General features: G+C 42.9%; 1 protein-coding gene across 1 annotated transcript; it reads left to right on the top strand.

Annotated features, from left to right (window-relative positions):
- Window positions 1-7290: 7290 nt before the first annotated feature.
- On the top strand, window positions 7291-10338 carry LOC139405686 (transcription factor Sp8). Its single transcript, XM_071148105.1, has 2 exons — window positions 7291-7311; window positions 7843-10338. Exons 1-2 carry the CDS (start codon window positions 7291-7293, stop codon window positions 9178-9180), a joined length of 1359 nt encoding a protein of 452 aa, XP_071004206.1. The 3' UTR covers window positions 9181-10338.
- Window positions 10339-11026: the final 688 nt, after the last annotated feature.

Below are 11026 nucleotides of genomic sequence, written 5' to 3'. Positions count from 1 at the left end.
TTCAGTGAACTAACAAAACAAAGTCATGTGTATCTATTGTGTTCCATGGGTGACGTAACAAGGAAAGCAAACATTTCTCTCCTCTCGCTCGCCTTCTCCACCCACACTTGAGAGGTGATGGGCGAACACACAGACTTCCATTATAATCCCACTCGGCCAGAATGCCTGCAGGAGGATAATTAGAGAAAGTTGAAGGGCCAGGGCTAATCCTAGGTACTTGACTCTGTATGCCTGCCTGCCTCCCTCTCCTCCAGCCCGCCTGTCTCTTAGGCTGCCGCTCACACAGACAAAGTGTAACGCTTCGGCTCGCTGAATGCCAATAAGAGGACCTCGTGGCCTGCAGACGCACTAGTCAAACCAAATGGCAGCACAATATACTGTAAACTGCCTTATTCCTGGACGCGCCTCAGACACAGCAATCTATCGCTCCAGTCATGTACCAAACACACAGCTACTAGACATAGAAAAGAGTGAACGAGGCGTTATCAGCTAGGCCAACTGTTAATCAGGACTCGCTATAGGGATAACGCAACCACTTTGTATCTATCGTAGATGGCCAGTCATTTGCGTGAACTGTGAAGCGTATGTCAAATCAGAAGAAAACAGTAACTTCACGCTGAACACACTACTGAAGAAGCTGTCTGAGTGTCTCCCAACAATGATACTTATTGATCCCAAAGTGAGAGTGAAACACACAGGCAGCTTGGGGGATCAACAGCACGTGGCTTCATAGATAACAATTATTATTATATCATATACTGTATGTATGGACCATACAGCCAACATTAAAGCCTAAATACGACCTAAAAGTAGCAACTAAACTTCCATAATGCCTCTTTTGTTCCTTCTGTTCCGTTTCCCTTGGTTCCTACAGTTGGATCTGGGCCTACATGCCTAACAGCCCAAGCAGCTGGAGACGTGCATCTAGGCTGATGTACATAGTCCCAGTGACAGACAGGTGTTAAGAGTGATCATTAGCACACCATCACTGCCATCATGGTCTTACAGCCAGCCTCCCCCAGCCTTCACTTCAGCCTCTGGGGACATGTGTTGTTTAGCGTACAATTAGCTTGATATTATACATAGGACCAATTATGTCCATGTAAATTACCCAGTAGCTCTCTTGGTGTTGAATCTTTTCCCTGTAAACTTAGAAACGCACTGCGTTGCGTCAGCAACACCTGTGCAGGGAACAGAGAATAAGGTTCTGTTGTGGCTTGTTAAAACTCTAAAAATAGAACCATGGAGCTAACTAGGACATGGTCCACAAGGAAGTAAAGCATTTATTAACTATCAACTATATTCCATTACCTAACTATTACATTGCCAAAGAAAAGCTATTTTTTAAAATGAAACCTAAAACATTTTATTACACTATTTCCCCCTCCAAAAAAAGCTAAGATAAAAGGAGGATAAAAAGCCTTTGGAGGCCCCAGCCCCAATCCATTCATCCCTGAACCAAAGAGGTCCCGCTAGACAACACCGCCAGCAGCTGGCTGATCGATATGTCACAAAAGATCAGAGGTTAAGGCAGTCAAAAGATTGTTAACTAGCCATTTTATCTGCCAGACATTTATATCATTGTTTATGGTCCAGTGCTTCTCTTCAGTACCGGCCATGCTGCACACCTGTGCCTGGAACACTATGAGGGAACACTATTTTCCCACTGTTGATGACCTCCTGGCCTGGCCCAGAAAGCCTGCCTGCCACACCACATCCCAGATAAAGTAGATTACTTCAAAACGTGTAAAAAATAAATAAAGAGAGTTGCACGCTCTCTAAAATCTCCCAATACTGTAATGGATAAACACCAGAGTTTCAGCACACAGTGTCTTGTTCAGAGTTTGTTTACATGAAAACAAACATGTTGCATGTCTTTGAGAGCTTTTAAAAATAGAATCATTATGATAGCTTTGCTTTTAAAAATAGAATCATTATGATAGCTTTGCTTTTAAAAATAGAATCATTATGACAGCTTTGCTTTTAAAAATAGAATCATTATGATAGCTTTGCTTGGTTTTTGAGAATTCTAGCTATAGTTTCAATGTTATTTCTTAACAATGTCTTCAAGTTGTCTGATGTCTGTAATGGCTATATGTAGGTAAATCTAGCCAACTCACCGTGATAAGATATTTAGGAGCTTTTAAATCTCTTCTGAGCGGAGCACCACCCACTGATACTAATTTACTGACACAGAGTTGGATGGGATGTGAAAGCCACTGAAATAAACTCAATTACACTGTATGTTGCATTGTTGCATGACACTGTGATTATAAAGTATATTTACTCTCAATCAAAATATGGTCATCTTCGTCACCCATTGGTGTGTGTGTGTGTGTGTGTGTGTGTGTGTGTGTGTGTGTGTGTGTGTGTGTGTGTGTGTGTGTGTGTGTGTGTGTGTGTGTGTGTGTGTGTGTGTGTGTGTGTGTGTGTGTGTGTGTGTGTGTGTGTGATACTTGAGTGCTCGAGTGCAACTGTCTATACATGCATGGGAGTATCTCTGTGCATGTGTGTATGTGTTTCTATGTGTTTATGTGTGCATGCATCTCTGAACCACAACAGTATGCTGTGTAACACATGGGTTTGTTTGCTGCCCCGTCTCTGTCTCTCTGTGTCCCTGGCTCTCTGTGTCCCTGGCTCTCTGTGTCCCTGGCTCTCTGTGTCCCTGGCTCTCTGTGTCCCTGGCTCTCTGTGTCCCTGGCTCTCTGTGTCCCTGGCTCTCTGTGTCCCTGGCTCTCTGTGTCCCTGGCTCTCTGTGTCCCTGGCTCTCTGTGTCCCTGGCTCTCTGTGTCCCTGGCTCTCTGTGTCCCTGGCTCTCTGTGTCCCTGGCTCTCTGTGTCCCTGGCTCTCTGTGTCCCTGGCTCTCTGTGTCCCTGGCTCTCTGTGTCCCTGGCTCTCTGTGTCCCTGGCTCTGTCCATCTGTACGCATTCCAAATGGCATCCTTTTCCCTATAGGGCTCTGGTCAAAAGTAGTGCACTATATAGGGAATAGGGTGCTATTTGGAACACACAACCTCTGTGTCCCTGCTGGCTTGCTGGGAGAGGGGAGGCCCTCAGTGAGTGTGGCTCACCCAGGCGGAGACAAGCTTCCTGCACATCCTTTGTCACACCATTTGGGCCCTTGTGTCTGTGGCTCCCCTGCTTCAGACCTACTTGGCAGCTCACAGGGCAGACAGACATCTGCTCCTCCTAACCTCCTGCATGGTGAACAGAGAGAGAGGAGAGGAGAGGAGAGGAGAGGAGAGGAGAGGAGAGGAGAGGAGAGGAGAGGAGAGGAGAGGAGAGGAGAGGAGAGGAGAGGAGAGGAGAGGAGAGGAGGGAACCACCACTAGCCCACACCAGCAGTCAGTCAGTCAAAAACACTTGTGTCCCCATATCCTGTTCTGTCACTTGAGTTAACACCATGCTCTATATATGATCACATCTATGGGCAGAATGAGTAACAATAGTGGAATAGTGGAGCCACTCAAACACACTCTCCTGAAATCCTATTATGTCACTTGAGATATATTGCATAAAACAACATATCATAGGCTAAGTATGGCAGGGTTGAAACATGGGTTTGATAGGCTACCCTAGGACACTCAACTCTATATTTCTCTTCATTTAACATGAGGTGGTGCCCCTAAACCCACAAACAATGGTTTCGTTTTTGTCATTCTTCCAAGACAATTATTTGCATGGTTTTATGCAAAGATCTAATTTCACCATGATAAGTCGACTAATTGCTGTGGCAAGCCTGAACCTGCAGTTTACTTGCGAGCATGGATCTTCAGCAGTAAGACCCTGAGATGATCAAGTTGCTTTGTAAAACACCACATTTAGAGCAGAGTTCTCCATCCCTTTCATCCGGCTACTTCCCCCTCAGACTCCTTCCCTTCATTTTCTATGCAGAATAATTGTAAAGAAGACAATATTGAGCACATTTTGTTCGTGCTCAGCGGCCCTGAATAACGCGGTCATTATGGCGGTGAAAGCGACAGGTTTGGAGTTTGATTTCATGACGGTAATATAGTCCATGCGTGTAGGAGAAAGAAAGCCCTAAATGGGGACATCTGTTCAATGTGACGTACAGTTAGTGGGGAGACAGGCGATCAGAAAGAACAACCTGGGCCCAGCCTCACCATATGAACTCAGGCCAACCCACCCTCACTGTGACTGGAAGGTTTATGGGAGAGAGTCTGTGCACACAAATTGCCGACAAAGGGAATTGTTTTAATTGTAAAATCCGGATGGGTAAAACCACCCTAGTAAACATGTGAAAGTCAACTGACCATTTGGAAGTGTCCAATCTCTCTCTACCATCAATGATGTAGTTGTCCATCAGTGACATGTTGAAACATGTTGCATGGGGAACTGTGATCTTGCCGACCTATCAAATCAGCCTGCTTGATAATACAACCCAGCAATTTGTCAATGTGACATAGCATGGTTTCCACACATGGGGACTTGTTTATAAAGATAACCTCTCCATCTTTCCACATCATAGAAAAATACAGCATCACATGTTTGCATCCCTTATGTTAGCTACCTGGGATATTTAGGTAAGCACGTGACTGCGCAACCTTGTCAGTTGGCTTGAACACATGTTGTGATTAGACCACCGGTGGACGAGCAAGCCTCTCTCTCCTCAGTTATTCCTAATTAAACGCAATTCCCAAAGTACCATTTATCTTGCAGGAGACAGGGTCTACTGTTGTACCGCCTGCGGGTGGAGGGGATGCAGCGCTGCGCTCAGCCTCGTGCACTACAGACAGAAACATCGAGGGTCAATCGATATCAATATGGCGCCGAGTGGAGCACGGTATGTAAGCCTCTATCTAGGCTACACATTGTATTTTTCAAATAATTTGGTGTATCTCTTTAACGTTTTTGGACTTTTTGTTGTTGTTGTCATTTGACCTAAATTGTTAGGGAAGAAATGACGTCAACTAATCAACTGATTGAGTTCTAGTATAGAGTGTACTTCTATTCTTATGGAAACTCTGTATTGTTTTTTTATGGTTATCATAAATGTTAAATAGCAAATTAGTGAGTTTTAAGTTTAATATTGGAGACCCAGTTTTCCCGAGATGATAAGCTAAATGAATGGGTTGCATTAATTAAGCCACGGGCAAGTTTTACAAATCTAAAGTTTGATTTATTTTCAAAGAAGGTTTCTATTTCAATATTTGCAGAAATCACAGTCAATAATAACCAATGATAAAATGTAAAACTGAGATGTGAAGAACTCAAAAGACGTGTTTTTAACGTAGGCCTACTACAATTGTTAAACTGTCTCTACAGTTATTGAATGAACACGAGAAATGATTACGTCAATATTAGACTGGTGCATAGACATGACACTGTTACTTAGGCGATATCAACGACATGTATAGTAATCATTTTTAGTCCAATGCTCTCTGTTACTTAGCCTAGATATTTATTTATTTCATATTTTGTTTTTCCAGCACTATGGACACATTTTGACTGCACCTTGTTCGCTTTAGCAGCGTAAATTAAATCCAAAAAGCTGTTGTCCAATCGAAGAAACAGAGGAATTAATCAGATAGTCCATCTATCACACAGTGTAATAAAGGAAGCGACATGGGTTAGGCAGATGATGTGATGAATAATCCCTGGTCGTTTTAATTAACTTTTCGCTGTCTTGTAATGGCCAAGCTGGTCAACAGACCCGGTCAATAAGCATGTTAATATCAAACATATAAAACTACGCATGATTAAAAACCTCCTGCGTTATTAAATTTGAAATTCAAATGAAATTTATGCTGCCAATGCACATTGCATGCTAATATAGCGAGGGGAAGAGAGAGAGAGAATGATAGAGAGAGAGAGAGAGAGAGGGAGAGTGACAGGGAAAAGGAGAGAGAGAGTCCCCGGGTTGTTATGGCCTTCAAGTCCCTGTTATGTAACGAACGGAAGCTATTATTATTATTATGTACATGATGCTACATGGGCTCATAACAGTTGAGATGTGATGGAACATATTCGATATTATCAAAATAGCTTTTAATTTTATATTTGATCGAATGTGTAAGATCCGCAAAGGCTGTACGAAAACAGACAGAAATGTGCATTGTATCGTTGTAATGCGCCTGTAGGCTACACTGTTTAATCTATGATCCCATTGATTAATTATCAACGATATAATGAGGCTACACAGACCTCACCTGGACACACAAGAAGGGAAAGGTAAGAATGATTACATTAAATGAAGCTAATTTCCTTTTATTTGAGATGTGGTCTGTTCTCCTTTATGCCTCCTCTATCTCTCTTTCTACCCGCACACACACACACACACACACACACACACACACACACACACACACACACACACACACACACACACACACACACACACACACACACACACACACACACACACACACACACACACACACACACACTGTAACTCCGTGGACTGATGTACCAATGTAAACGAACTAGCTAAATGAAGTGTATAATTATTTTGTCATACTATGAAGTTAATGATAAAGTCAGTCATCTATTTTCTGGAATGCAGTGCATTGTAGTTTTAATCAAAATTGTCAAAATAATTGAATGCAATTACAGTAAAGTGACATTTTCAAAAAAGGTAATATTGGTCCTGCCTGTGAAAACAGTGGAGTCTTTTGTAGGCTTCATAATCGTTGTTCGCATGAATTACTTAAAAGTAATGACAACAACATTAATGTAAAACTTCGAAGGGAAATACGCCACAGAAGGTTAGCTAAAACATCTGTGTCCTCAATGTAACACTGGTAGAAAGTGAAGCAAAAGCTTTGAAAAAAAGGGATTGAAAATCTCCTAAATAGTCATAAACAAATGTTTGATACCACTGTAATAACCACAAAATATAAATAACAATAACAGCAACAACGAATAGTAACCTCATAACTATAATTACGATAACGATAAATAATAGCACAAGTAGTCTCATTTTAATCGTAAATGAATACAATTCCCAAATTTCCTCTTTCAAATTTGAATAAGTAATTATTTTCACTCTCATTTAACTTTACCTTCTTCCGTTCTTTTATTATGAAGAGGGTGGTGAAGGGGTGGAGAGCTGTCTGAAGTAGTCTACTGATGACCTCACGTTAGAATGTGGCAGTGTGGTGGAACAGAGGCGCTGATTGGTCGCCCGTGTCACAGCGGTACTTCAAAGCCGGAGAGGACCTACAATTGTGGTGGAATGGGCGGAACACATCATTGTATTGCACACCTCTAAAAAAACACTGCTGTGATTCATAAATATAAAAAGATCCTCTGAGGAGGGCACTTTTTGTGATGGCAACTTCACTTCTAGGGGTGAGTCTAAGGGGTTTCTTGCTGGTTTAATTAGTTATTTTATTGTCCAGCGGAGGGGATTAACATTGCTTCCGTCACACTAGGAAAGACAGTTCGTTGATTATGTTTTAAGCAAGTGGGTCACGAGTAAAACGCTGAGATTCATTTCGCAACGACAGAGAGACGCGCGCGGGATATAACTTTCTACTGATGTGCACAAGACGCGCATGTTGTTGTACATGTCATATGTAACGTCATTTAATAGTTTTGTTATAGCTACATTTTGGTGCGTTCTATTTCATCTCAGTCTACAGGTATGTTATGACTCTGTTATGACTTGGAAAAGATGCCTGTTTAAACTGTCCCGATAGTTGGCCTATTGCAAATGGAAATAGTTTACAAAGTAGCTTTTGCATTAGCACGGAATTAACTTTTCACCGACCAAAATAATCATTGTTATTGTAGCCTACTATAGGAAAGGCTATTAGGCACCAACTGACCAAGCAAACTGAAAGGTTATCGATATCAACATGTTGTTTCTTGTCATTTCAGGAGGAGCCGAGGCTAGGATCGACTCCTTTAGCCATGTTGGCTGCGACATGCAACAAGATAGGGAGTCCGAGCCCATCACCATCCTCCATTTCGGATAATTCTTCATCTTTTGGGAAAGGCTTCCATCCGTGGAAGCGAGCCACCGCCAGCAGCTGCAGCCTTGGGTCCGGCCTGTCCGGTTTTGGAGTGTCCCGTAACGGAGCTGGTCTATCGGACTCGTTTGGCACCAACAGCTCTCCCGGATCCAGTGCCTTCTCCCTAACGTCCGGCAACTCATCCACGCCCCACTTTGGAAACGACTATTCTGTATTTCAGGCCTCCGTTACAAACAGTTCTCAAGAACCTAGCCATCAGCCCGTCTTCATTTCCAAGGTGCACTCCTCAGTGGACAGTCTGCAAGGCATCTACCCGAGAATGAGCGTTGCACATCCGTACGAGTCCTGGTTCAAGTCGTCCCATCATGGTATCCCCACAGGAGAGGTTGGCACCACCGGCGCGTCTGCATGGTGGGATGTGGGAGCGGGTTGGATTGATGTTCAGAACCCGAGTGGAGCAGCTCTACAGTCCTCGTTGCACTCCGGTGGACTCCAGACATCGTTACACTCTCCTTTAGGGGGCTACAACTCCGATTACTCCAGCCTAAGTCACTCAGCCTTCAGTACAAGTCCCTCTCCACACCTTTTGACAACCGGACAACACCTGATGGACGGTTACAAGCCGGTGTTATCCTCTTATCCGGACTCCAGTCCGTCTCCATTAGGCGGAGCAGGGGGGAATATGTTATCTGGGGGGCCAACGGCCTCTCTAGCGGGGTCTCCCCGGTCCTCCGCACGGCGCTACTCTGGCAGAGCCACCTGCGACTGTCCCAACTGTCAGGAGTCGGAAAGGCTGGGGCCGGCAGGAGCAAGTCTGCGGAGGAAAGGGCTCCATAGCTGTCACATTCCGGGCTGTGGAAAGGTTTACGGCAAAACGTCGCACCTCAAGGCGCACTTGAGGTGGCACACCGGAGAGAGACCGTTTGTGTGTAACTGGCTGTTTTGCGGGAAGAGGTTTACGCGCTCTGATGAGCTCCAGCGACACTTGCGCACGCACACCGGGGAGAAAAGATTCGCCTGTCCGGTCTGCAACAAGAGGTTTATGCGGAGCGACCATCTGAGTAAACACGTAAAGACTCACAGCGCCGGGGGCTCCGCCGGGTCTGGCTCTGGCAGCGGGGGAAAGAGGGGAAGCGATACCGACAGTGAGCACAGTGCACCGGGGAGCCCTCGATGCCATTCCCCCGACCTGTTGCAAGCTCCCGAATCTACCCCGGGAACGGGAAACGAACGGCCTTTCTAAACTCTCTCGACTAAGTATAATATCTGAGAAAAACATATGATCTGAGGGAAATGGCTAAACTACAGTGGACATACGTCGAGTATGCGAAATTATGCTAATGTGTGCAAGTTGAGTTAATCAAGTGATTTAGACTACTGATCAAATGATATCTCCTAGTAGCCTATTGATGACGTGGGGTGTACAGGTCAAATACAGTACTGGTAAAGTAATCCTGAAGGCACACTGGAACACTGGGGCACAATGTAAACACATCAGTGTTCTTCTAACGCACAGACTGATCCAACCGGGGACGCCTGTACTTTGGTGTATGTACCCTTTTGAGTGTTTTTACGCAACATGGTTATTACATGGGTATTACAATAAGCAAGAAATAGACAACGTTGTTCTATCACTTGGTGATAATATGTGTCCTGCAATATCGTGTTACTGCTGTGCTGACGTACTTTTATTCAAAACCAAACTGTGGCACTTTATTAGCCTGTTGAACACTGAAATGATCAGTACGCGTCCTTTTCGACGGCTCCTTTGTAAGAACAAATCACTGTAGCTGTTTATGTGCGGTGATCCACGTTTTCTTTATGTCCTGATCTACCCTATCGAACACATCGCCTGTTTATTATTAATAATGGAGGAAAAGTTGTGTCACCCGTTGGTTAAACGCTCCACGGATACTATCAGAAAGAGCCTGTCCAAGTTTGTAATGAATACTTACATTTCACGTCACTGCAAGGCTGTATATAATGAGAAATGTAATAGCCTAGAAAATGATCCCGCACCAATGTAAAGGGGAGTTATGTATTTGTTCATGAGACGATTTTGTATAGTCATTTCTAGTTGTACATTTGGCTCTAGTAGATATCTGAACATGTACGGAAGTGTATTTTGACATTATTGTTTTATTTTGTTTTGTTTGTTTGTCAGGATATAAAAAATGTTATTGTGGGGAGTTATATTTAACCACGAGTTTTACTTGTATTTCTGAGTCTTTTAATAGACGCACTTTGAATTTATTTGTAAGAAGATTTCGAAATCATTCACTGTTTATTATTCTCATCTTTTAATTTAAGTAAGCATGTTGTAAAGTGACGTTAAATTCACAAGCATCATTTCTCAGAGACTGGCTTTCTAATTTAAGCCACTCAATAAAGTCGGTATGGATTCAGAATCAATTCGTTTAGACTGAGTTTGTTTGCTTCCTAATTGAAATTGAACACGTCATTGGCACAGTCGACAATGCTATTCTCTGCAATTTAGAAGTAGGCTAAAATTGTTACTGGTAGAGCCCACCCAAAATGTTGCTATGCTGTGGCAATTTCATAAATAGTTGACATAGGCCGATGCTGCACATTAATTTTTTTATGTACAATTACAAGTTCATTCAATCAAATGTCTTTGATTCTCCGATCTGCTGCTTCTTAAACAAATAAGAAAGTTCAAACAAACGATTTAATAGAACATATTCGTTCTATGGGTAGCCTAGTGGTTAGAGCGTTGGACTAGTAACCGGAAGGTTGCGAGTTCAAACCCCCGAGCTGACAAGGTACAAATCTGTCGTTCTGCCCCTGAACAGGCAGTTAACCCACTGTTCCCAGGCCGTCATTGAAAATAAGAATTTGTTCTTAACTGACTTGCCTGGTTAAATAAAGGTAAAAAATAAAATCAGAATTTCATAGCCTAAACCATAGTTTTTCTTAATAAATTAGTAACAAATTAGTATTAGCGCTGAACTTTCTTTCTGTGACGTTTTACATCCAGATGTGCAAAACATTTTATATAAAAACAAATACAATTCTATATTTGAATGTATGTAATGAAATTGTTATTACCGATGGGCAATTATAATAAA

This window comes from Oncorhynchus clarkii, chromosome 3 (genome assembly GCF_045791955.1).
Source record: "Oncorhynchus clarkii lewisi isolate Uvic-CL-2024 chromosome 3, UVic_Ocla_1.0, whole genome shotgun sequence".
Lineage (NCBI taxonomy): Eukaryota > Metazoa > Chordata > Actinopteri > Salmoniformes > Salmonidae > Oncorhynchus > Oncorhynchus clarkii.
Note: the sequence above shows the minus strand (reverse complement) of the source record. Positions and strands in the feature narration are given on the sequence as shown.